The 27,238-nt window shown below is 50.5% G+C and overlaps 1 protein-coding gene across 1 annotated transcript in view; it reads right to left on the reverse strand.

The window, feature by feature from the left end:
* The window catches only part of SHISA5 (shisa family member 5), a 35,078-nt gene extending 10,277 nt beyond the window's left edge, over positions 1 to 24,801 (reverse strand). Inside the window, exons 1-3 of the mRNA XM_019023474.4 lie at positions 24,606 to 24,801; positions 21,721 to 21,877; positions 1,066 to 1,146 (exon numbers count right to left, since the gene is read on the reverse strand). Coding sequence (XP_018879019.3) covers positions 1,066 to 1,146; positions 21,721 to 21,877; positions 24,606 to 24,681 — 314 coding nt within the window. The 5' untranslated portion in view covers positions 24,682 to 24,801. The remainder of the gene's footprint in view (positions 1 to 1,065; positions 1,147 to 21,720; positions 21,878 to 24,605) is intronic.
* Positions 24,802 to 27,238: the final 2,437 nt, after the last annotated feature.

Below are 27,238 nucleotides of genomic sequence, written 5' to 3' on the forward strand. Positions count from 1 at the left end.
CCATCTGAAAGCCCACAATCCTGGGCCTCAGGGCAGGACAGCCGCTCCTGGGCTCCTGGGCTCCTGGACGTGGAGGGGAAGGCCTGTAGAGATCTCAGGCTCCAACCAGCCCTGAGGTGTTGAGGAGGGGCACAGCTGCACTTCTTCCCCTCCTCCACGCACAGGAGCCCTGCCCTGATTCTGCTGTAGCCAGTGAGGCCCCACACCTGCCTGGGCCTACAGGATGGGATGGGGCAAAACAAGAACCCAAGCCCCCCACTCAGGCCCAGAGCCCAAGGTCTCTTCCTCCAAAGGGGAAACCCTGCCCTCCTGGGCAGACCTTTCCTTTAAGCGGCTTCTAGATCCACCAGGGCAGAGGGGAGACAGCAAGTGGAACAGACCCAGCCAGGAAAGCCCACCCTAGTGGCTGCACACCCATTCCACCTCCAGGAAGATGTCACAACTCCTGTTACGGTGGCAATAACACAGGCCGGAGCCCAGCCAAGGGGACTGGGGTTTGGGGGCTGGGGTTGCTCCTTGGTTCCCTGAGAGGAGAGTCCTGACACAGTAACCATGACCCACAAAGCTTCACACAGGAACTGTGGCATCATTGGTTGTCCCAGGACCTCTCCCCATCGTTATCACCCCATTACCATGTGCTTGCCAGCACCACCATCACCCCATCACCATCACCATTGTCACCAATGCCCAATCACAATATACCCGCCCCCATCTACCATCATCGCATGCCCACTACAGCCCCTTCTCTGTCACTCCTGCCCCCATCGGGACCCATCAGTCATCTGCTGACTCAACCCAGCATCTAGGTCAATGTACCCCCGACCCCTGGCCCTTCAATTGTCAACCCCCGACCACAGTCGCCCACGTCCCCACCACCCCAGCACACTAATGAAGACACCTTCACAGCATAAGGAGCAAGTGTCCTTGTGGTCAGATATGGTGACAGTTTCTTGGGCTCCACCCCAATGACCGAATCATCCCAGTCCCCCAGATGCACGCTGGCCCCCCTGAGCCCTCTTGTCACCTTTGCCAGGAAGATGCACCCAGCCAGCAGGCTTTACTTACCCTGACATGGGGTCGTTGTAGCCAGGGCGAAACCTCAGCGCCGAGCCCAGCTGCTCCACCGGCTCTACACTGGCAGGCACACTGCAAACAGGAAACCTCGTGATTAGCACAATGAAGCCCCACCGAGTGCCAGCACAGACACTACCTTAGGGCACCACAAAACGTGCACAGAAGCTACTATGAACCGGTGGCTTCAATGGCCTTCCAGAGGTGGACTCTGCCCATACCGGGATCTCACAGCACAAAACCACACATCCTCTCAGGTGTCCACCAGACTGTCTCCAGGAGAGAACATATGTTAGGCCACAAAACAAGTCTCAGCAGATTTTAGAAGACAGATACCATACAAAGGATCTTCTCTGACCACAACAGGATGAAGTTACAAATCAGTAACTACATTGCCACAAAGTTTATTATAATTTTTTTTTTTGTTTTTGAGATGGAGTCTTCCTCTGTCACCTAGGCTGGAGTGCAGAGGCACGATCTTAGCTCACTGCAACCTCCGCCTCCCAGGTTCAAGCGATTCTCCTGCCTCAACCTCCTGGGTAGCTGGGATTACAGGCACCTGCCACCATGAGCAGCTAATTTTTGTATTTTCAGTAGAGACGGTGTTTCACCATATTGGCCAGGCTGGTCTCGAACTCCTGACCTCATGATCTGCCCACCTTGGCCTCCCAAAGTGCTGGGATTACAGGCGTTAGCCACCACACCTGGCCTACATTTCCACAAAGTTTTTTTTTTTGTTGTTGTTGTTTTTTTTTGAGACAGAGTCTTGCTCTCTCGCCCAGGCCGGAGTGCAGTAGCGCCATCTCGGCTCACTGCAAGCTCCGCCTCCCGGCTTCACACCGTTCTCCTGCCTCAGCCTCCCGAGTAGCTGGGTCTACAGGCGCCCACCACTACGCCCGGCTACTTTTTTGTATTTTTAGTAGAGACAAGGTTTCACCGTGTTAGCCAGGATGGTCTCGATCTCCTGACCTCGTGATCCACCTGCCTTGGCCTCCCAAAGTGCTGGGATTACAGGCGTGAGCCACCGGGCCTGGCCTCCACAGAGTTTTTTTAAAAAGTACTAAAACAACAACAACAACAACAACAAAAAACTCCTACCTTGGGAAACTAAGAAGGTACAAAAAAAAAAAAAGCAAAATAAAACCAAAACTCTTGATTTGTATTGTGTTAAATAAGAACTCATAAAGGATACTTACCTGGCAGGGGAGAAGATACCATGATCACGAAGAAGTAATAAAGGAAATTAACAAGTATGTAGAACTAAATGATGAAAATACATCAAAATTCGTGAAACACAGATAAAATAGTTCTTAGAGGGAGATTTGTATCTTTAATAGAATTTATCAAGAAATGGGGGGGCCGCGGAGGGTGGATCTCAAGGTCAGGAGTTCGAGACTAGCCTGTCCAGGATGGTGAAACCCCATCTCTACTAAAAATACAAAAATTAGCCGGGCTCAGTGGCATGCACCTGTAATCCCAGTTACTCGGAGGCTGAGGCAGGAGAATCGCTTGAACCCAGGAGGCGGAGGTTGCAGTAAGCTCAGATCACGTCACTGCACTCAAGCCTAGGCGACAGAGCAAGACTCAAATGTCAAAAATAATAATAATAATAATTTATCGGAAACAGGAATGGTTAAAAATAAATGATATGGGCCAGGGGAAGTGACTCATGCCTGTAATCCCAGTGCTTTGAGAGACCGAAGCAGGCAGATCACCTGAGGTCAGGAGTTCGAGACCAGCCTGGCCAATATGGTAAAACCCTGTCTCTATTAAAAATACAAAAATTAGCCAGGCGTGGTGGCGGGCACCTGTAATCCCAGCTACTCTGGAGGCTGAGGGAGGAGAATTGCTTCGACCCAGGTGGTGGAGGCTGCAGTGAGCCAAGATCACACCATTGCAATCCAGCCTGGGCGACAAGAGCGAGACTCCATCTTGAAAAATAATAAGAATAAATAAATAAATAAATAAGATGATATTAAACTCAAGATGAGCCGGGCGTGATGGCTCACACCTGTAATCCCAGCATTTTGGGAGGCCAAGGTGGGTGGATCACGAGGTCAGGAGTTCAAGACCAGCCTGGCCAAGATGGTGAAACCCTGTCTCTACTAAAAATACAAAAAATTAGCTGGGTGTGGTGGCAGGCGCCTGTAATCCCAGCTACTCGGGAGGCTGAGGCAGAGAACTGCTTGAGCCCGGGAGGTGGAGGTTGCAGTGAGCCAAGATCGTGCCACTGCACTCCAGCCTTGGCAACAGACCGAGACTCTGTCTCAAAAAAATAAAATAAAATAAAATAAAATAAAATAAAATAAAATAAAATAAAATAAAATAAAATAAACTCAAGATGATTTCTTTAAAAGTAATGGAAAACGTGGCTGGGTTGGTGGCTCACGCCTGTAATAACAGCACTTTGGGAGGCTGAAGGCAGATCACGAGATCAGGAGTTCAAGACCGGCCGGGCCAACATGGCGAAACCCCATCTCTACTAAAACTGCAAAAATTAGCCTGGTGTGGTGGTGGCCGCCTGTAATCCGCTACTCGGGAGGCTGAGGCAGGAGAATTGTTTGAACCTAGGAGGTGGAGGTTGCTGTGAGCCAAGATCATGCCATTGCACTCCAGCCTGGGTGAAAAGAGCAAGACTGTCTCGGCCGGGTGCAGTGGCTCACGCCTATAATCCCAGCACTTTGGGAGGCCGAGGCGGGTGGATCACAAGGTCAGGAGATCGAGACCATCCTGGCTAACACAGTGAAACCCTGTCTCTACTAAAAATACAAAAAAAATTAGCCGGGCGTGGTGGCGGGCACCTGTAGTCCCAGCTACTCGGGAGGCTGAGGCAGGAGAACGGTGTGAACCTGGGAGGCAGAGGTTGCAGTGAGCCGAGATCATGCCACTGCACTCCAGCCTGGGGGACAGAGTGAGACTCCGTCTCACAAAAAAGAAAAAAAAAAAAGACTCTGTCTCAAAAAAAAAAAAAAAAGTAATGGAAAACCCAAAAAACAAGGAAGAAATTAATAAAGGTAAGTGCAAAAATAAACCAGAATAGCCATAGAGAATAATAGAGAAGATTAGCAAACCAAAGCTAATAGACTTCTGACAAGACTAACCACGAAAAAGGAGGGCAGCCAAGTGCAGTAGCACACACCTGTGGTCCCAGCTACTCAGGAGGCTTAGGTGGGAGGATCACTTGAGCCCAGGAGTTCCAGGCTGCAGTGAGCTGTGATCACGCCACTGCACTCCAGCCTGGGCGACAGACTGAGACCCTGTCTCGAAAACAATAAATAAATAAAATAACATAATAACATTATTTGGATTCTGATTTGGACAAACCATCTGTGAAAAGGCATTTTGGAAACTAGTGGAGGCAACTGAACACAGTATCGAAAGCTATCAGTGAATTACTGTTAATTGTGCCAAATATGATAGTGGTTATATTGCCCTTATATTGGAAGGGAAATAATTATATTTGCCTTCAAGGACCTCATTTTTAGCAATGAAAACTCACTTTTTTTTTTTTTTTGAGACAGAGTCTCGTCTCTTGTCGCCCAGGCTGGAGTGCAGTGGTGCAATCTCGGCTCACTGCAACCTCTGCCTCCCAGGTTCAAGCGATTCTCCTGCCTCAGCCTCCTGAGTAGCTGGGATTACAGGCATGTGCCACCACACCCGGCTAATTTTTGTATTTTTAGTAGAGATGGGGTTTCACCATGTTAGTCAGGCTGGACTCGAACTCCTGACCTCGTGATCCACCCATCTCGGCCTCCCAAAATTCTAGGATTACAGGTGTGAGCCACCGTGCCCGGCCTTTTTCTCTTTGAGACAGGGTCTCATCTGTCACCCAGGCTGGAATGCAGTGGTGTGATCACAGCTCACTGCAGCTATGACCTCCCGGGCTCAAGTGATCCTCCCACCTCGACCTCCCAAGTAGCTGGGACTACAGGCACATGCCATCCCACCTAGCTAATTTTTTGAATTTTTTGTAGACATAAGGTCTCACGGCCGGGCGCGGTGGCTCACGCCTGTAATCCCAGCACTTTGGGAGGCCGAGGCGGGCGGATCACGAGGTCAGGAGATCGAGACCATCCTGGCTAACACGGTGAAACCCCGTCTCTACTAAAAATACAAAAAATTAGCCGGGCGTGGTAGTGGGCGCCTGTAGTCCCAGCTACTCGGGAGGCTGAGGCAGGAGAATGGCGTGAACCCGGGAGGTGGAGCTTGCAGTGAGCCGAGATCGCGCCACTGCACTCCAGCCTGGGCGACAAAGCAAGACTCCGTCTCAAAAAAAAAAAAAAAAAAAAGGTCTCACTATATTGCCCAGGTTGGTCTGAAACTCCTGGACTCAAGTGATCCTCCTGCCTCAGCCTCCCAAAGTGCTGGGATTACAGGTGTGAGCCACTGCACCCAGCCAAATACTAATATTTAAGAACTTTTTATGATGTCTGGGATTTGCTTTAAAATAATTCAGAAAAAGAAAAGTGGTGGGACGTATATAGCACAATGGTGTCAGAGTATTGGTAACGGGAAGTGGGTGATGGATGCATTGAGTTATATTGTTCTCTCTGCTTTTGTACTTATTTGAAACTTTCCAAAATTAGATGTAAAACAAAATAAAATGTAAAAGCGTTATAAACAATTATACCCTAATACACTTGGAGGAAAACCAGTAAAGCTGAGGAGAAAATATTTTTTAAGAAATCTGTGGGCTGGGTGCGGTGGCTCACGCCTGTAATCCCTACACTTTGGGAAGCCAAGGCAGGCGGATCACCTAAGGTCAGGAGTTTGAGACCAGCCTGGCCAACATGGTGAAACCCTGTCTCTACTAAAAATACAAAAATTAGCGGGGCGTGGTGGCACCTGCCTGTAATTCCAGCTACTCGGGAGGTGGAGACAGGAGAATTGCTTGAACCCAGGAGGCGGAGGTTGCAGTGAGCCGAGATTGTGCTACTCCAGCCTGGGTGACAGAGCGAGACTCTGTCTCAAAAAAAAAAAAAAAAAAAAAAAGAAGGCCAGGCACAGTGACTCATGCCTGTAATCCCAGCACTTTGGGAGGCCAAGGCAGGCAGATCACCTGAGGTCAGGAGTTTGAGACTGGCCTGGCCAACATGGTGATACTAAAAATACAAAAAATTAGCCAGGTGTGGTGGCAGGTGCCTATAGTCCCAGCTACTCAGGAGGCTGAGGCAGGAGAATCACTTGAACCCAGAAGGCAGAGGTTGCAGTGAGCTGAGATGGCGCCACTGCACTCCAGCCTGGGCAATGAGAGCAAAACTCCATCTCAAAAAAAGAAATCTGAGGCCAGGTGCAATGGCTCATGCCTACAGGCATGTAGTACTTTGGGAGGCCGAGGCTAGAGAATTGCTTGAGCACAGGAGTCAAAACCAGACTGAGCAACATGGTGAGACCCCTTCTCTACAAAAAATACAAAAGTTGGCTGGGCATGTGGTCCCAGCTACTCAACAGGCTGAGGCAGGAGGATCACTTGAGGGAGGTAGAGGCTGCAGTGAGCCGTGATCATGCCACTACACTTCAGCCTGGGGGACAGAGCAAGACTCAGTCTCAAAAAAACCAAAAGAAATAAAGAAACCAGTGTGAGACCGGGCGCGGTGGGCAACATAGGGAGATCCCATCAGTATTAAAAAAATATAATAATACCCATAGGCGCACACACACACACACACACACACACACACACACACACACACTCCCACACAGATGCGCCTGCCAAGAGTTTTCTAAAACTGAAATTTAACAAATTCCATATACCAATTTGAGGGGAATCAATATCTTTAAAATATGGTCTTCCAATTCATGAGCCCTGTCTATGCCTCCATTTATTTAGGGCTATGATTTTTTGTAATAATGTTTTATGTATTTTATAGTTTATATAGTTATAGTTTATATGCTTTATGAACATACAGTTTATATGTTTTAATGTTTATAGTTTGTATGTTTATATGTTTTATAAATACATAGTTTGTATGTTTTACAGTTTATGGTTCATAGTTTTCTGTGTAGAAATTTTGTCTTTCCTAGGTATTTGATGTTTTTGATGCTATTGGAAACGTCTTTTGAAATTATATTTTTAATTAGAAGTTTAATAGATTTTTTTACTATACTGACCTTGTATGTCTCACACACACAAAAAAAGAAATACCAGCTGGGCGCAGTGGCTCACATCTGTAATCCCAGCACTTTGGGAGGCCAAGGTGGGTGAATCACCTGAGGTAAGGAGTTCAAGGCCAGCCTGGCCAACATAGCAAAACCCTGTCTACTAAAAATACCAAAAAAATTATCTGGGCATGGTGGCACATGCCTGTAACCCAAGTTACTTGGGAGGCTGAGGTAGGAGAATCGCTTGAACCTGGGAGGCAGAGGTTGCAGTGAGCCAAGATCATGCCACTGCACTCCAGCCTGGGCAACAGAGTGAGACTCTGTCTCAAAAAACCAAACCAAAACAAAACAAAACAAAAGAAGTACCCATGGGGGATATTTCTTTAGATGTTAAACAAAACAAAATTTAAAAGCATTATAAACAATTATACCCTAATACATTTGAAGGAAAACCAGTGAAGCTAAGGAGAAAAATGTGCCTTAAAATACTGAAATTATCAGACACTGACATTAGAATAACAACACATACACTGTTTAAAGATTACACAGTGAGATTAAAGGAAAAAAGAGCTTAAAGAGATTAAACAAAAGATTGAGCAATTCAGAGGAAAACTTGAAATATATGGGATATTTAGTGTTGAAGGAGCAGCTTGGATCCTCTTGACTGCTTTTTTTTTTTTTTTTTTTTTGTGAGGCAGAGTCTTGCTTGTAGCCCAATCTCGGCTCAATGCAAGCTCCGCCTCCCGGGTTCACGCCATTCTCCTCCCTTAGCCTCCTGAGTAGCTGGGACTACAGGTGCCCACCACCATGCCCGGCTAACTTTTTGTATTTTTAGTAGAGATGGGGTTTCACCATGTTAGCCAGGATGGTCTTGATCTCCTGACCTCGTGATCCGCCTACCTCGGCCTCCCAAAGTGCTGGGATTACAGGCGTGAGCCACCGCACCCGGCCAACTGCTTATAGTAAAATGTGAAAAGGCCGGGTGCGGTGGCTCACGCTTGTAATCCCAGCACTTTGGGAGGCCAAGGCGGGCAGATCACCTGAGGTCGGGAGTTCGAGACCAGCCTGGCCAACATGGAGAAACCCCGTCTCTACTAAAAACACAAAATTAGCCGTGCGTGGTGGCACATGCCTGTAATCCCAGCTACTAGGGAGGCTGAGGCAGCAGAATCACTTGAACCCGGGAGGTGGAGGTTGCGGTAAGCTGAGATCATGCCATTGCACTCCAGCCTGGGCAACACGAGCGAAACTCCGTCTCAAAAAAAAAAAAAAAGTGAAAAAAGAGAAATGAATTGTTAAGCAAAAAAAGAACTAGAATTTAAAAATCTGGACATTCTCAGCCTATCCATACTGTAAACACTAAGAGAGCAGTCCAAAAACTGAGAAGTAAGGAGATTAGAATGGGTATGAATCACAGACCTAATCAGTCACCCTAGCACCTGCCAGAGGGGAGAAAGGGGATGAAGTGAAGGAAGGCTGTCGGACATCTAAGATCCTACAGGACTGGGCCATAGAGCAAGCTTGTCCAACCTGTGGCCAGCGGCCCACATTCAGGCCAGGATGGCTTTGAATGTGGCCCAACACAAATTCTTAAACTTTCTTAAAACATTATGAGATTTTTTTTTTTTTTTTTTTGCTCATCAGCTATCATAGTGTGTTTTATGTGTGGCCCAAGACAATTTTCTTCTTCCAAAGTGGCCCAGAGAAGGCAAAAGATTGGACACCCCTGCTACAGCTATTTTTTTTTTTTTTTTTTTTTTTTAGCCAGAGTCTCACTCTGTCACCCAAGCTGGAGTGCAGTGGCATGATCTCAGCTCACTGCAAGCTCTGCCTCCCGGGTTCACGCCATTCCTGCCTCAGTCTCCGGAGTAGCTGGGGCTACAGGCGCCCGCCACCATGCCTGGCTAACTTTTTGTATTTTGTTTAGTAGAGACGGGGTTTCACCATGTTGGCCAGGATGGTCTCCATCTCCTGACCTTGTGATCCGCCCGCCTCGGCCTCCCAAAGTGCTGGGATTACAAGTGTGAGCCACTGCGCCTGGCCTTTTTTTTTTTTTTTTTTTTGAGACAGGGTCTCACTCTGCCACCCAAGCTGGAGTACAGTAGTGTGATCACAGCTCACTGCAACCTTGATCTCCTAGGCTCAAGCAATCCTCCCACCTCAGCCTCCTGAGTAGCTGGGGCTACAAGTGCATGCTACCATGCCCAGCTAATTTAAAAAAAAAAATTATGGAGACGAGGTCTCACTATATTGCCCAGGCTGGTCTTGAACTCCTGGGCTCAAGCAATCCTCCCATCTCAGCCTCTCACAGTACTGGGATTAAAGGCGTCAGCCACCATGCTTGGCAGCGCTATTTTCAAGGTGCAGTGTTCTTAAAGACAAGAAAAGGACCCCAAAGACAATTCAATCATCAAGGCTGCCACTCCCACCACAGGCCCAGAGTGCACAGGCCGGAACCGGGTTGCCGTCACCTCAGTTTTTTTTGTTGTTGTTGTTGTTTTTCTGAGACGGAGTTTTGCTCTTGCCGCCCAGGCTGGCTGGAATGCAATGGCGCAATCTCGGTTCACTACAACCTCCACCTCCTGGGTTCAAGCGATTCTCCTGCCTCAGCCTCCCAAGTAGCTGGGATTACAGGCATGCGCCACCACGCCCAGCTATTTTTGCATTATTAATACAGACGGGGTTTCTCTATGTTGGTCAGGCTGGTCTCAAACTCCTGACCTCAGGTGATCCGCCCACCTCGGCTTCCCAAAGTTCTAGGATTACAGGCATGAGCCACTGCACCCGGCCAGCCACCTCAGTTTTGAAGGCCAGGACCACCACCCAGCAGAGCCATGGGGGTGCAGCCCCCACCACAGTGGGTCCAGAGGGCAGAGTGTCCAGCCAAAGAGGATTATTCCCAAGGCTTAAAGTCTACTGGAGTTTGTCTTGCTAGAATTTAGAATTGCTTGGCACTAAGAACTAAACTCTGATTTTTTTTATCTCGCCCAAATTCCTATCTAAGGGGCCTGGGGAGTCATGCCCTACAAATCATAAATTCTCATCAAATGGGTTTTATTTAACCCTATATATCATGATTTACTTTCCAACCTGACTCTGGCATAACATTACGAGACAAGGAAAAAAAATCAAAACATTTTACCCCAAAACATGTTTCTTTGCCATATTTTGAAATGACCTTGCAAAGCTGTTCTCTATGGGAGAAAATGTGCATCTGTAAAGAATCTCCATTAACATAGCTAGATCTTTTCCTTCCAGACCCTCCCAATCCTAAAGAGATTAACTAAAATCTGAATAGGAAACATTTGTCATCTATTGTCTCTAAGGGCAGCCACTAGAAGACTTCAAAAGAACTTTGGGCTCCACAATCTTTATCTTAATCTGAACATTCCTTTTCTATCAATCAATTTTGTCTTTAGACAAACTCAACCAATTGTCAAACCAGAAAACGTTTAAATTCACTTATAGGCTGGAAGCTCCCCACCCTCCCAACCCCCCGCCCTTTGAGTCGTCCCACCTTTCTGGACCAAACCAATGTATTCTTTTTTTTTGAGATGGAGTCTCGCTCTGTCGCCCAGGCTGGAGTGCAGTGGCGTGATCTCTGCTCACTGCAAGCTCCGCCTCCCAGGTTCACGCCATTCTCCTGCCTCAGCCTCCCGAGTAGCTGGGACTACAAGCTCCCGTCACCATACCCGGCTAATTTTTTGTATTTTTAGTAGAGACGGGGTTTCACCGTGTCAGCCAGGATGGTCTCGATCTCCTGACCTCGTGATCCGCCCGCCTCGGCCTCCCAAAGTGCTGGGATTACAGGCGTGAGCCACCGCGCCCGGCCTAACCAATGTATTTCTTTAATGTATTTGATTGATGTCTCATGCCTCTCTAAAATGTATGAAACCAAGCGGTGCCCGGACCACCTTGGGCACATGTTCTCAGGACCTCCTGAGGGCTTTTCACGGGCGATGGTCACTCATATTCGGCTCAGAATAAATCTCTTCAAATATTTTAGAGTTTGGCTCTTCGTTGACAGCACCTATCACTTCCTACTGTTTTCGTTTGTTTGTTTTTGTTTTGTTTTGTTTGAAACAAGGGTCTCACTCTGTCCCAGGCTGGAGTAGAGTGGCACGATCTCAGCTCACTGCAACCTCTGCCCCCACCGAGCTCAAGCAATTCTCCCACCTCAGCCTCCTAATAGTTGGGACCACAGACGCGCACCATCATGCCTGGGGATTTTTTTAGTAGAGATGGGGTCTCACCATGTTGCCCTGGCTACACTTTCTACTGATTTCTCTCCCTTTTGTAACAGGGGTGGCTATCCTTTGCCTGTCCCACAAATGCATTTCTGGCTTCACAGGTTTCACAACTGGAGATAAATTTTGCCTCAGGATGAAATGTACCTATGGTCTCATTCATATCTGATTTTGATAATATGTGAACAAGGCTTTGCACTTTAGAGTTAAGAGTTGATGCTGGAATGAGTTAAGACTGCTCAGGGGGTGGAGGTTGCAGTGAGCTGAGATTGTGCCACTCCACTCCAGCCGGGAACAGAGCAAGACTCCATCTCAAAAAAAAAAAAAAAAAAAAAATGCCGGGCACGGTGGCTCACGCCTGTAATCCCACTTTGGGAGACCAAGGCGGGCGGATCACGAGGTCAGGAGATCAAGACCATCCGGGCTAACACGGTGAAACCCTGTCTCTACTAAAAATACAAAAAATTAGCCGGGCGTGGTGGCGGGCGCCTGTAGTCCCAGCTACTCAGGGGGCTGAGGCAGGAGAATGGCGTGAACCCGGGAGGCGGAGCTTGCAGTGAGCCGAGATCGGGCCACTGCAGTCCCGCCTGGGTGAAACAGCGAGACTCCGTCTCAAAAGAAAAAAAAGAGGTAATTAGGTTTAGATGAGATCATGAGGGTGAAGCTGCCAGGATGGGATTAGTGTCCTTATAAAAAGAGGAAGAGAAATTCGATTTCTCTCTGCATGCATGCACCAATGTTCGGAGGTGAGCAGGTCTGTACAAGCCTTCGCCCAAGGAAGCTGAGAAGCTGAAGAAAGAGGCTGACAAATCCAGTTTCTCAGAAACATTTAATAGGGACTTCTTAACCTCAGACCCTGGGCTTATAAACCATAGGGAATTGGTCTAAGGGCAGGATTTATGGTAAGTATGTGAAAGGCATTAGAGGCATTCCCAGAACTGGGGTTAATCAGAAGTCAACATGGGCAGATTAGCATCCAAGATGGAGTTGTTTTAGCCTCCACAAACAGGGAAAGGCCAGGTGAGGACATAACCAGGAAGAAGGCCCTCACCAGGATCATGCCAGCACCCTGATCTTAAACCTCCTGCCTCTAGGACTGTGAGAAATGTTTGTTGTTTAAGCCACACAATCTATAGTATTTCCTAAAAGCAGTCTGAATGGACTAAAACACATGAAACTTTCCTCATGTTTCACTAAGGATATGCTGGGCCATAAAATGTACTGAAATCTTGAAAACGGCACAATGGGGTATTACAACACAACCACCAAAATTGCTAAAATTAAAACTTTCGGCTGGGTGCAGTGGCTTACACCTGTAATCCTAGCACTTTGGGAGGCCAAGGTGGGCTGATCACTTGAGCCCAGGAGGTCAGGACCAGCCTGGGCAACATAGTAAGACCCCTTCTCTACAAAAATAAACAAAAATTAGCCACGCACCATGGCGCATGCCTGTAGTCCCAGCTGCTCGGTAGGCTGAGGTCAGAGGATGGCTTGAGCCCAGGAGGTAGAGGTTGCAGTGAGCTGAGACTGTGCCACTGCACTACAGCCTGGGTGACAGAGTGAGACCCTATCTTGGAAAATAAATGAATAAATTAATAAATTAAATAAATAAATAAATTCCTTGGAAATGGCCATGATCTATTCTTTTTTTTTTTTTTTTTTTTTTTTTGAGACAGAGTCAGCTCTGTCATCCCGGCTGAAGTGCACTGGCACAATCTCGGCTCACTGCAACCTCTGCCCACCGGGTTCAAGCGATTCTCCCTGCCTCAGCCTCCTGAGTAGCTGGGATTACAGGTGTGTGCCACCACACCCGGCTAATTTTTCTATTTTTTGGTAGAGATGGGGTTTCACCATGTTGCCCAGACTGGTCTTGAACTCCTGACCTCAGGTGATCCACCCGCCTCAGCCTCCCAAAGTGCTGGGATTACAGGCATCAGCCACTGCACCCATCCGATTTCTTTTTTAACTGACAAAAATTGTATATATTTATAGCGTACAAAAATGATGTTTTGAAATATGTATATATTGAATGGCTAAATTGAGGTAATTAGCATATGCATTACTTCACGTACTTACCTTTTTTTGTGGTGAGAACACTCCAAATCTACTTCCTTAGCAATTTTCAAGTATACAACATATTATTATAAACTATAGTCACCATTATGATGTACAATAGATCTCTTGAACTTACTCCTCCTAAGTGAAATTTTGTGTCCTTTGACCAACATCTCCCTAATCCTGCCACCTCCTAGTCTCCAGTTACCACCATTTTATTCTGTTTCTATGAGTTTGACTTTGACACTCCACATATAAGTGAGATGGTGCTGTATTTGTCTTTCTGTGCCTAGCTTATTTCACTTAACATAATGTTCTCCGGGTACATCCACGTCATCATAAGTGACAGGATTTCTGGATTTCCCTTTTTTTTTTTTTTTTGAGATGGAGTTTCACTCTGTTGCCAGGCTAGAATGCAGTGGCATGATCTCAGCTCACTGCAACCTCTGCCTCCCGAGTTCAAGGGATTCTCCTGCCTCAGCCTCCAGAGTAGCTGGGATTACAGGCGTGCACCACCACCAGCTAATTTTTGTATTTTTAGTAGAAACGTGGTTTCACCATGTTGGCCAGGATGGTCTCGATCTCCTGACCTCGTGATCCACCCCCCTTGGCCTCCCAAAGTGCTGGGATTACAGGCGTGAGCCACCACACCCAAACAGTTTTCCACATTTATGTATCAATAAACAATTAGAAAATAAAAATTGTGGCCGGGTGCAGTGGCTCACACCTGTAATCCCAGCACTTTGGGAGGCCAAGGAGGGCAGATCACTTGAGGTCAGGAGTTCAAGAGCAGACTAACCAACATGGTAAAACCCCATCTCAACTAAAAATACAAAAATTAGGCCGGGCACAGTGGCTCCAGCCTGTAATCCCAGCACTTTGGGAGGCCGAGGCAGGCGGATCACAAGGTCAGGCGTTCAAGACCAGCCTGGCCAACATGGTGAAACCCCGTCTCTGCTGGAAAAAAAAAAAAAATGCACCTCTCCCTCTCCCTCCCCCTCCCTCTTCCCCACGGTCTCCCTCTCCCTCTCTTTCCACGGTCTCCCTCTGATGCCGAGCCGAGGCTGGACTGTACTGCCACCATCTCGGCTCACTGCAACCTCCCTGCCTGATTCTCCTGCCTCAGCCTGCCCAGTGCCTGCGATTGCAGGCGCGCGCCGCCACGCCTGACCGGTTTTCGTGTTTTTTTGGTGGAGACGCGGTTTTGCTGTGTTGGCCGGGCTGGTCTCCAGCTCCTAACCACGAGTGATCCGCCAGCCTCGGCCTCCCGAGGTGCCGGGATTGCAGACGGAGTCTCGTTCACTCAGTGCTCAATGTTGCCCAGGCTGGAGTGCAGTGGTGTGATCTCAGCTTGCTGCAGCCTCCACCTCCCAGCCGCCTGCCTTGGCCTCCCAAAGTGCCGAGATTGCAGCCTCTGCCTGGCCGCCACCCCGTCTGGGAAGTGAGAAGGTCTCTGCCTGGCCGCCCATCGTCTGGGATGTGAGGAGCCCCTCTCCCCGGCTGCCCAGTCTGGGAAGTGAGGAGCGCCTCTTCCCGGCCGCCATCCCATCTAGGAAGTGAGGAGCGTCTCTGCCCGGCTGCCCATCGTCTGAGATGTGGGGAGCGCCTCTGCCCTGCCGCCCCGTCTGGGATGTGAGGGGCGCCTCTGCCCAGCGGCGACCCCGTCTGGGAGGTGAGGAGCGTCTCTGCCCGGCCGCCCCGTCTGAGAAGTGAGGAGCCCCTCCGCCTGGCAGCCGCCCCGTCTGAGAAGTGAGGAGCCCCTCCGCCCGGCAGGCGCCCCGTCTGAGAAGTGAGGAGCTCCTCCGCCCGGCAGCCACCCCGTCTGGGAAGTGAGGAGCGTCTCCGCCTGGCAGCCACCCTGTCCGGCAGCCGCCCCGTCCGGGAGGGAGGTGGGGGGTCAGCCCCCGCCCGGCCAGCCGCCCCGTCCAGGAGGGAGGTGGGGGGCGCCTCCGCCTGGCGAGCCGCCCCGTCCGGGAGGTGGGGGGCGCCTCTGCCCGGCTGCCCCTTCTAGGAAGTGAAGAGCCCCTCTGCCCGGCCACCACCCCATCTGGGAGGTGTACCCAACAGCTCATTGAGAACGGGCCATGATGACAATGGTGGTTTTGTGGAATAGAAAAGGGGGAAAGGTGGGGAAAAGATAGAGAAATCAGATTGTTGCTGTGTCTGTGTAGAAAGAAGTAGACATAGGAGACTCCATTTTGTTCTGTACTAGGAAAAGTTCTTCTGCCTTGGGATGCTGTTGATCTATAACCTTACCCCCAACCCCATGCTCTCTGAAACATGTGCTGTGTCCACTAAGGGTTAAATGGATTAAGGGCGGTGCAAGATGTGCTTTGTTAAACAGATGCTTGAAGGCAGCATGCTCGTTAAGAGTCATCACCACTCCCTAATCTCAAGTACCCAGGGACACAAACACTGCGGAAGGCCGCAGGGTCCTCTGCCTAGGAAAACCAGAGACCTTTGTTCACTTGTTTATCTGCTGACCTTCCCTCCACTATTGTCCTATGACCCTGCCAAATCCCCCTCTGCGAGAAACACCCAAGAATGATCAATAAAAATAAATAAATAAATAAATTTTTTAAAAAAATGCAAAGATTAGCTGGGCATGGAGGCATTCCCCCTGTAATCCCAGCTACTCAAGAGGCTGAGGCAGGAGAATCGCTTGAACCCGGGAAGCGGAGGTTGCCAGTGAGCCGAGATTGTGCCACTGCACTCCAGCCTGGGCAACACAGTGCGACTCCGTCAAAAAAAAAAAAAAACAAAACAAAAATTAGGCCGGGTGCAGTGGCTCATGCCTGTAATCCCAGCACTTTGGGAGGCCGAGGCAGGTGGTTCACAAGGTCAGGAGATCGAGACCATCCTGGCTAACACGGTGAAACCCCGTCTCTACTAAAAATAATACAAAAAATTAGCCAGGCGTGGTGGCAGGTGCCTGTAGTCCCAGCTACTTGGGAGGCTGAGGCGGATGGATCACCTGAGGTCAGGAGCTCGAGACCAGCCTGGCCAACATGATGAAACCCCGTCTCTACTAAAAATACAAAAAAATTTAGCTGGGCGTGGTGGCAGGCCCCTGTAATCCCAGCTACTTGGGAGGCTGAGGCAGTAGAATCGCTTGAACCCAGGAGGCAGAGGTTGCAGTAAGCCGTGATCACGCCATCACACTCCAATCTGGGGACAAGAGCTAGACTTCGTCTCAAAAAAAAGAGAAAAGAAATTTAAACTATACTATTTATAATACCATAAAAAAAAACAAAGGAAAAAATGAAACATATATAAGACTTTGAAATAGAAAAAAAATTATATAATAGAAAATTGAGAGAGAAGGAAAGAAAACTAAATACACGAGCAGAAATACCATGTTAATGCATTGGAAAACTCAATATAGTAAAATGTCAATTCCACAGAAATGGCCAGGTGTGATGGCTCACACCTGTGATCCCAGCACTTTGGGAGGCTGAGGCGGGTGGATCACCTGAGGCCAAGAGTTTGAGACCAGCCTGGGTAATCTGGTGAAACCCCGTCTCTATTAAAAATACAAAAAACTTAGCTGGGCATGGTGGCAGGCACCTGTAATCCCAGCTACTCTGGAGGCTGAGGCGGGGGAATCACTTGAACCCAGGAGGCAGAGGTTGCAGTGAGCCGAGATCATGCCATTGTTCTCCAGTCTGCTGTCTGTCTTGCTACTTCTTGTGGGGTTAACGGTCTTAAGGCTTCCAGAACAAGTTGTTGTTTTTTTTTTTTTTTGACGGAGTCTCGCTCTGTCACCCAGGCTGGAGTGCAGTGGCACGATCTTGGCTCACTGCAACCTCCGCCTCCTGGGTTCAAGCAATTCTCTGCCTCAGCCTCCCGAGTAGCTGGGATTACAGGCACACGCCACCATGCCCAGCTAATTTTTGTATTTTTAGTAGAGACGGGGTTTCCCCATCTTGGCCAGGCAGGTCTTGATCTCCTGACCTCGTGACCCACCCGCCTCAGCCTCTCAAAGTGCTGGGATTACAGGTGTGAGCCACCGCACCCGGCCAGAAAAAAAACAATCTTAAAAAGCAATCGGAGGGTTAAAAAAAAAGAGGGATTTCAGCTAGGTGCACCTGTAATCTCAGCCCTTTGGGAGGTCGAGGTGGGAGGATCACTTGAGCCCAGGAGTTTAAGACCAGCCTGGGCAACATAGGGAGACCCTGTCTCTACAAAAAGTAAACAAAATTAGCCAGGCATGGTGGCAGGCACCTGTAATCCCAGCTACTTGGAAAGCTGAGGTAGGAGGATATGCTTCAGCCCAGGAGGCTGAGAGTGCCATGAGCCAGTGACTGCACCACTGCACTCCAGCCTGGGCAACAGAGTGAGACTGTCTCAAAAAAAAAAAAGAAGAGAGAGAGAGAGATTTCTTTCAATGAGAGACACTGGCTGTTGAGTTGATGTCTCAACAGAAACCATGGAAGCTGGGAAACAGTAGAATGGAAGCTTCAATATGCTAAGAAAAAATAACCATCAACCTAAGCTCTATACTCACATAAAATAGTGTTTTAGAGAGTAATATAATTTACCATATTAACAGAATAAAAATTTTAAAATCATACAGTCATCTCTACAAATGCACAAAAAGCATTTGACATAATTCAACATCCATCCATAATTAAAACTCTAGGTGTACTAGAAATGCAGAGAACTTCCTCAACCTGATAAAGGACACCTATGAAAAAGCCACAGCTGACATCCTTCCTACTAGTGAAAAACTGAATGTCTTCCCCCTAAACTCGGAAACAAGACACAGATGTCTGCTTTCTCCACTTCTACTCAACATTGTAACTGAGGGCCTAGCCAACACAATAAGGCAAGAAAAAGAAATAAGGCATTCAGAATAGGAAAGAAGGCTGGGGGCAGTGGCTCATGCCTGTAATTCTAGCACTTTGGGAGTCCGAGGCAGGCGGATTGCCTGAGCTCAGTAGTTCGAGACCAACCTGGGCAACACATGAAACCCTGTCTCTACTAAAATACAAAAAATTAGCCAGGCATGGCAGCATGCACTTGTGGTCCCAGCTACGTGGGAAGCTGAGGCAGGAGAATTGCTTGAACCTGGCAGGTGGAGGTTGCCGTGAGCCGAGATCACACACCACTGCACTCCAGCCTGGGAGACACAGACTGTCTCCAGAAAGAAAAAAAAAAAAAAAAAAGAATGGAAAAGAAGAAGTAACAGTCGAAGAAAAATATGGCGTAAAAACAAATCGAAACAATACAGGAAGTAAAAAAAGGATAATGCATACGGGCGCGGTGGCTCACGCCTGTAATCCCAGCACTTTGGGAGGCCAAGGCAGGAGGATCACGTGAGGTCGGGAGTTCAAGACCAGCCTGGCCAACATGGTGAAACCCTGTCTCTACTAAAAAATACAAAATTAGCCGGGCATGGTGGCACATGCCTGTAATCCCAGCTACTCAGGAGGCTGAGGCAGGAGAATTGCTTGAACTCAGGAGGTGGAGGTTGTGGTGAGCCAAGAACACACCATTGCACTCCAGCCTGGGCAACAAGAACGAAACTCCATCTCAAAAAAAAAAAAAAAAGATAATGCAGGAGAGACAAATAGCACAAAAGATGCAAATATAACCCCAGAATATCAATAACTACATTAAATTAATTAATTTATTTATTTTTGAGTCGAGGTCTCACTCTGTTGCCCAGGCTGGAGTGCAGTGGCACCAATCATGACTTACTGCAGTCTCAACCTGCTAGGTTCAAGTGATCCTCCTACCTCAGCTTCCCAAAGTGCTGGGATTACAGGCATGAGCCACAGCAACCCCCTGGCCCTCTACATTAAATTTAAATGGAATAAATGCTCCTGCTTTTAAAAAAAGAAATACCATCAGGCGCGGTGGCTCATGCCTGTTATCTCAGCACTTTGGCAGGCCGAGATGGGCAGATCACCTGAGGTCAGGAGTTCAAGACCAGCTTGGTGAACATGGTGAAACCCCATCTCTAGTAAAAATACAAAAATTAGGCCGGGCATGGTGGCGGGCGCCTGTAGTTCCAGCTACTTGGGAGGCTGAGGTAGGAGAATGGCGTGAACCTGGGAGGCGGAGCTTGCAGTGAGCCGAGATCACACCACCACACTCCAGCCTGCAGCCTGGGCGACAGAGCGAGACTCCGTCTAAAAAAAAAAAAAATACAAAAATACAAAAATTAGCCAGGTGTGGTGGTGCACGCCTATAATCCCAGCTACTCGGGAAGCTGAGGCAGGAGAATTGCTTGAACCTGGGAGGTGGAGGTTGCAGTGAGCCAAAATCGCACCATTGCACTCCAGTCTAGATGCCAGAGCAAGACTCTGTCTCAAAAAAAATAAAAATAAAAAAGAAATACAGGTTTTTTTTTTTTTTTTTTTGAGACAGAGTCTCTTGCTCTGTCACCCAGCCAGGAGTGCAATGGTGCAATATCGGCTCACTGCAATCTCCGCCTCCTGGGTTCCAGCGATTCTCCTGCCTCAGCCTCCTGAGTAGCTGGGGTTACAGAAACCCACCACCACGTCCGGCTAGTTTTTTGTGTTTTTAGTAGAGATGGGGTTTCACCATGTTGGCCAGGCTGGTCTTGAACTCCTGACCTCAGGTGATCTGCCTGCCTTGACCTCCCAAAGTGCTGGGATTACAGGCATGAGCCACCGCGCCCGGTTTTTAAATGTTTTTAAAGACATTTGTAAAATATAAAAATGCCAGGCTGGGTGCGATGGCTCACGCCTGTAATCCCAGCACTTTGGGAGGTCGAGGCAGGCAGATCACCTGAGCTCGGGAGTTCAAGACCAGCCTGGCCAACATGGAGAAACCCCGTCTCTACTAAAAATACAAAATTAGCCGGGCGTGGTGGTGCATGCCTGTAATCCCAGCTACTCGGGAGGCTGAGGCAGGAGAATCGCTGGAACCCGGGAGGCGGAGGTTGCGGTGAGCCGAGATCACATTATTGCACTCCAACCTGGGCAACAGAAGTGAGACTCTAAAAAAGAAAAAAAAAAAAAAGCCAAAAGGTGAAGTGAAAGGGTAAAAGGGTAAAAGAAGACCTGTCAGGAACCCTCAGGCAGGACTGACAGGTGTGCAGCCCTGTGCACCACTCCCAAGAGCACCTGGAAGTCCTTAGTGGATAACTGTGTGCATCTATGACATGGCAACTCCACAACCAGATGTGTTTCCAAGAGAATTCTTACACAGCTCCATAAAAGGAGGTATACCAGATGCCCACTGAAGCTATCTATCATGACAACCATTGTGGATTCACACCATTCAGAGGCACACAGCAGTAGTGGGCAAGGGCCAGATGTGCCACAGCAACGTGGCTAGGTCTTACACTACACCGACTTTGCAAGAACTCAAATAATGAAAAGGATGTATTTTATACATAGCAGACCATAGCAGACGCTTGCCTGTGGGGTGGGAAAGGAATGAAATGGTCCTGACATATTAAAGTAAATATATAGGCCAGACATGGTGGTGCACACCTATAGTTCCAGCTACTCAGGAGGCTGAGGGAGGAGGATGGCTTGAGCCCAGGAGTATGAGACCAGCCTGGGCAACATGGTGAGACTCCATCTCACAAAAATAAATATGTAAGATAGCGGGGGTTGGTCTTGCCCAGACCCAGGATGATCACCTGCCATGAGCAGAGGAGTATGACCATCTCAACCCGCTACACCGAGGCCAAACACAAAGGAAATACAGAATACGGCAAAGAGCCACACACAGGGGCCTGGAACCTTGGTCCCAGCCATGAAACAGTCTATACCCAACATGCAGGTAAATTCATAGGCTGCGCTGGGAGGACACAGATAGAGCTCACACTGGGGCACATGCTTACACACTGCACCCTACAGGCTCCACAAGCGGGTCCCTGAACAAAGGATACCCCTCAGGGGCATGCGCATACTGTGGGGTATAGTCAAGCCCAAGTACCCACCCTGAGGACATCTTGACACAGGTACACACCCGGGGTGAGTCACAGGACCAGCTGAGGCCAAGGACCTCTAAGAAACCTGCTCAGCCCAAGGCTCAGCAAGCTGGAGCCCTCAGGGTAGGGAGGAGATGGACAGGGGACTAACTGAGCAGGTCTAGGGGGTCCAGCCCAGAACAGGGGATCCCTAAACCCTCTGCTCCAATGCTCTGGCCACCATCTTGAGAGGGCTGAGAGGCCAGAGGGGCAGAGCTATCTCTCTTCCACATACTCTCCTGTGGGGCACAGGCTCAAGCCACCCACCCTGTGACCCACTGGTGCACCCACCTGGCCTCAGGCACAGCACACCTTTCCTCGGTCCACACAAATTTCTTCAGCACGTCAGAGCAGCAGTATTGGTCATAACAGGTACCACAGCAGAAATCTGGACAGGACTCGGGGAAGAGGCTGAGTCCACGGGAAGCCATACACACCTCACCACGCGCTGGAGAGGAGAAACACATCTGTTCACCTGTGCCCACAGGGCCAGGCCCCAGCAGACACAGCGCCCTCCCTGGCACAGCCACCAGACCACACACACACACATGCTGCACCGTCTCTGAGCCACCCTAGCCACAGGCCACCTTCTGACCCCTGGCCACTGCTCCCCCTCAGCCTTGCCCTATCCCACAGGCCACAACAGAGCTACCCTAACTGGGCTCCCTGTCTCCCTCACCAGTGCACTGGCCTCCTGATAGGAGGGTGAACTTTCTCAATGTGAGTCTGATGGGGCCACACCCTGCTCTCAGACCTCCCCTAATTCCCACTGCTTCAGGATCAAGGCCCGAGTTTCCAAGCAAGGTCTAAACTGCAGAGTCCTGAAGATCACTCCAGCTCTCCAACCTGTCCACACTCCGCTCACATTCTTGCCTGGTTCCTATCTCCTGCCTTTCAACTCTACTCATCCTTCAAGGCCCTACTCCAGGCGGCCTCCTCCAGAAGCTGCCCAGGCAAGAAGTCACACAGCTCAACACCTGCAGGGGACCAGACACTGGACTGTCCCTTTCTTTCCTTTTTTTTTTTTTTTTTTTTTTTGAGACAGAGTCTCGCTCTGTTGCCCAGGCTGGAGTGCAGTGGTGCGACCTCAGCTCACTGCAATCTCTGCCTCCCAGATTCAAGCAATTCTCCTGCCTCAGCTTCCCAAGTAGCTGGGATTACAGGTGCCCGCCACCAGGCCCAGCTAATTTTTTGTATTTTTTAGTACAGACAGAGTTTCGCCATGTTGGCCAGGCTGGTCTTGAACTCCTGACCTCAGGTGATCCACGCACCTTGGCCTCCAAAGAGCTGAAATTACAGGCATGAGCCACCGCACCCCAGCCAGACTGTCTAGTTCTTAATCCTCACATTCACTCTCTCCCTCACTCAGCCACAGCAACCTCAGCCCCTGCTGGGCACCACAACTGCAGGGGCCTGGCTCTCACAGACCACCCCATAACCATGATGGCAGGCTAGATCCTGGTCAGAAATTGTCACACCCACCATACCAGTGTTCATAAAGCACTTAGCCCCGCGCTGGGCCTGCAGCAGGTGTCCAGGAAATGTCTGTGCCTTCCAGGAGTTTGAGACCAGCCTGGGCAACAGGGCTCCAAGGCAGTGGCACCATCTGTAGCCCTGGAGCCATCACAAGACTCTCAGCACAGAGTTGGGATCTACTGACATTCTTACAAGTCTCAATAAACGAGGTCATGCTGAGGGGATCTGGCTGACAACAAATGTGGAAAATGACCCAGGTTTTTGGATGACCACACGGTTTACAAACCTCCAGGAAGATGCTACAGTCAAATGTTCCCATGTATCCTCAGGCTACATTAGCAGAGACCTGTGCCCACTAGCAGGAAGGAACAGTACCGGCTTCTGCCAGGGCAGACTCCAAAGAGAATACCTAGTCCAGCAAGGCCCACAAGTCCGCAGTAGGCAGGGGACAGGTCTGAAGATAGCCCTGAGGCATAACTACATCGGCCTGGAAACAGTCTGGCATAGCACGTGGCCTCTGGAGACCCAGCCAGGCCAGGCACCTGGCCATGTGCAGCATCTGGTGCCCGGGCCTGATCAGGACACCACACACCCCGAGGCTGTCAGTAGAGTGAAGCCCAGAGACAGAGATACCAAGTGACCTCCTTGGGAAGAGGGAACTTTAGTGGGGAGTTGGGGGGAACTGCACTTCTTGGCAGCTCCAGGCAGAACCCTGCTCTGGGCAAAGCCATGGAGCACAGGATTGGACCATTGACAAGCCCAGTTTGGCCAGCTGCCCACCTGAAAGCTGGTATCCTCAGCATGGCCCGTGCCTGGTGGCTCAGGTGAACCCATATGCAGCAAGGTCTTCACAGCCCAACCTGAGCCTCTGAGCTAGGGCTGAAGACACACCGGTGAGGCTGTTTAGGCTGAGTCCATGGCACAAATGCTCTCTGACCCCCAGACCTCACTGAATCAGTGACCCTCCTACAGGCTCACTCCAGGGGTGGGCGGATTCTGGGCACAAGTCTCCCCTTTCTCATTTCTCTAGCCCAGGTCCTCTGGATTCATCCCAGCCCCCAGAAAATACAGCCTTCCCCTCCACGAAGCCACCCACCCCAAAAGGGTCTTTGGCTTCCCATGGGTGGGCCAGGGATTGTTCCAATTCCTAACCCTTTAAAGGACCCGCCCCCAGCCAGCCTTCCAGACTCTGTGAATCATCTATCTGCAACCAACACACACAGTGGTGTCTCCACCCCAGAGGCCAGCCTCAGCACCGGGCTCTCCAGGAACACAAGGGCCAACGGAGGCAGCGGTGGGGGCTCCCAGACATTAAAGAGAGGCAAAGAGGGAAGGCCTCTGATGGAGGGGCCAGGTCGCCCTGCAGCCACCCGCCAGACTAAAGCCAGGCAGGGAACCCTACCCTAGCCTCTGGGGACTCCATCCCCTGGGACATGGGCGGGAGGGCAGACCCCTCCCCACCGTTCCAGGACAGACAAAGGTGGCAGCTGCCTGGGGTCTAGGCAGGGTTGTTCAGGCAAGGAGGGTGCTGGGATGGAGGAGGGGTCCGCAGTCGTGGGGGTTCGCTGACGGCCTCGGGGCAATCAGGGGTCAGTGGGGGGCATAGTGGGGCTGGTGCTGCCCGGCTTGTTGGAGAGGCAGCGCAGGGATGTGTCTGCCCGGTCCCAGGGCAGGACGGGCCGTCCCCACCCCCGGCTCACCACCCGGAGGCGGCGGTAGCAGCAGCAGCAACAGCAACGGCAACAGGATCCGCGGCGCGGGGACCGGCGCAGTCATGGCTGGGCGGACGGACGGGTGGACGGACGCGAGCGCCGGGCGCAGTGCCGCCACAGCCTCAGTGATCCGCGCGGCCGCCCCTCTCCCTCGCCCCGCCCCGCCCCGGCCCGGCCCGGCCGGTTCCCGGAACCCCTGTCCGGGGGAGCAGGAGGAGGGAGGAGGGAGGAGGGAGGAAGGAGGAAGGAGGAGGAAGGAAGGAAGCGGACGCCTTCCCAGCCTCCGGGCCAGCTTCGCGCCCGGGGTCTGCGCGAAAACTTGGTACCGGTTCCCAGACTCGGACAGGCGCCAGGCGACGCACGGAGTTTCCTTCTGCTCACCGGATGCATGGGGGGCGGCGGCGGCCCCCAGCTCTCAGGCCCGGAGGGCGTCCCCGGGAATATGCACCCTGACACTGAGCGCCTACTGTGTGGGCTGGGGGACAGCCACAGCCATACCTCCCAGCCGCGGTCCCGGCGGATCCTCACTTGCCCGAGGGCTACGTGAGGACTAGGTGAGGCGGTGCGAGGACAGTGCCCAGCGCAGACCTTGGCACTCAGTAGACACTCCACAAATGCCGGTTCCCTTCTACAATCCCAGTCGCCAGCTCAGAGGACACTCGATCTCCTGCCCCCTGGGACTGACACCATCATCCCAAGGTGATCCCCAGCCCCAGCCCTGGCAGGCTCAGCGCTGGCGCAGTGGGCCAGGACTGAGCTAGAAACTGGCAGCTCCCAGGGCACAGCCAGGCCAACTTCCCACACAGGGCTCCGCCCCCTCACTTCGGGGCAGGGGTCCAGGCAGATTCAGGGATGTTGAGTCATCCTTTTATGCCCAGAGTTCCTGACCCACCCCCACTCTGCACCTAGCACAATCAGAACATTTCACTCAAGACAGAAAACGTGAAATGTCACACTAATGGGGCACCCAGGCTGGGTTGTGCACCCTGTGTGCCACCATATATTTCTCACCTAAATGTGGGGGCATCGCTGTGGACAAAGAGAAACCCAAGGGGACAATCTGGGATGTTCCCAGTAGTTTCCCAGGCTAGGGTGTTAGAACAGGGAGAGGAAGGCCTGGGTCTCCAATAAGCCCCCATCACCTCCTGGCCAAGAAGGGCTTAAGACTCACTGTGCTCAACACACATGTGGGGGGCAGGGATATGACAGTTCCCAGGCAGGATGCCCTCTGGGAGGGTCTTAGTGAGGGACTGGAGTCACATCCTCCCTGACAGCCCAGCCTGGTTATCCCACCTCTGCCTCCTGAGCACCACTCTCCAAAGCTGGGTGCAGCCTAGGTCCCCCTTCTGCAGAATGGCCAGTGTATGCTCCTCATGTCCAGCTCTAGAGCCATCCTGTGTTCCACACCCTGGGTGCCCAGCCTTCTGCCTCCCTAAAGGTTGCTCATTCCACTCTGCACCATCCACAAGCTTGGTTTCTTGTTCCTTGGTTTTCCAGTCCCTGCCCCCCAGCCAAGCTCCTAAGAGTTGTTCTAAGCCTGGGCAACATAAGGAGACCCCATATCTACAGAAAATTTTAAAATTAGCTGGGTATGGTAGCACGCACCTGTGGTCTCAGCTACTTGGGAGGCTGAGGTGGGAGGATCATTTGAGCCCAGGAGATGAAGGTTGCAGTTATGATTGTGCCACTGCACTCCAGTCTGGGCAACAGAGCAAGACCCTGTCTCAAAAAAAAGAAAAACAAGTCCGGGTGCAGTGGCTCACACCTGTAATCCCAGCACTTTGGGAGGCAGAGGCAGGCAGATCACCTGAGGCTGGGAGTTTGAGACCAGCCTGACCAACATCTCCGTGTTGGATAGACATGGACCAACATCTCCATGTTTAGTAGAGCCCCGTCTCCACTAAAAATACAAAATTAGCCAGGTGTGGTGGTGCATGCCTGTAATACCAGCCACTCAGGAGGCTGAGGCAGGAGAATTGCTTGAACTCGGGAGGCAGAGGTTGTGGTGAGCCAAGATCGCGCCACTGCACTCCAACCTGGGTGACAGAGCAAGACTCCATCTCGGAAAAAAAAAAAAACGAAAAAAAAAGAACTGTCCTTTCCCACCTCCTATGCCTGCCTTTGGCTTCTCTACTCTGCTGCCCCCGACCCCAGATCCTTTAGGGGCCTCTCACCTGGCCTCTTCCTCCCTACTTTTTTGGTCTTTGGCTCTCCCACACCCTCTTATCTGCCCACAGCTCATGGTTGAGCTTGGTGGGTGTTTTGGGCCCCACAGGAGTGAGTGGAGGCTGGGATCACCCCAGTAGCTTAGAAATCGCAACCATGCATCTCACAGGCATGTGCCCATGTGTGCAGGCATTTTCTGTGGGTCTAAGGCAGGAGACCACCCCTCATATTGTCTTATGCCCCATTTCTGCCTCCAAAGAAAGAAAAAGTAAAAACTAAAAGGCAGAAATGAAATCCACAAGCAGACAGCCCGGCGCCACACCCTGGGTCTGGTAGTTAAAGATCGACCCCTGACCTAATCAGTTATGTTATCTATAGATTACAGACATTGTATAGAAAAGCACTGTGAAAATCCCTATCCTGTTTTGTTCTGACCTAATTACTGGTGCATGCAG

The sequence above is a fragment of the Gorilla gorilla genome, chromosome 2, assembly GCF_029281585.2.
Source record: "Gorilla gorilla gorilla isolate KB3781 chromosome 2, NHGRI_mGorGor1-v2.1_pri, whole genome shotgun sequence".
Lineage (NCBI taxonomy): Eukaryota > Metazoa > Chordata > Mammalia > Primates > Hominidae > Gorilla > Gorilla gorilla.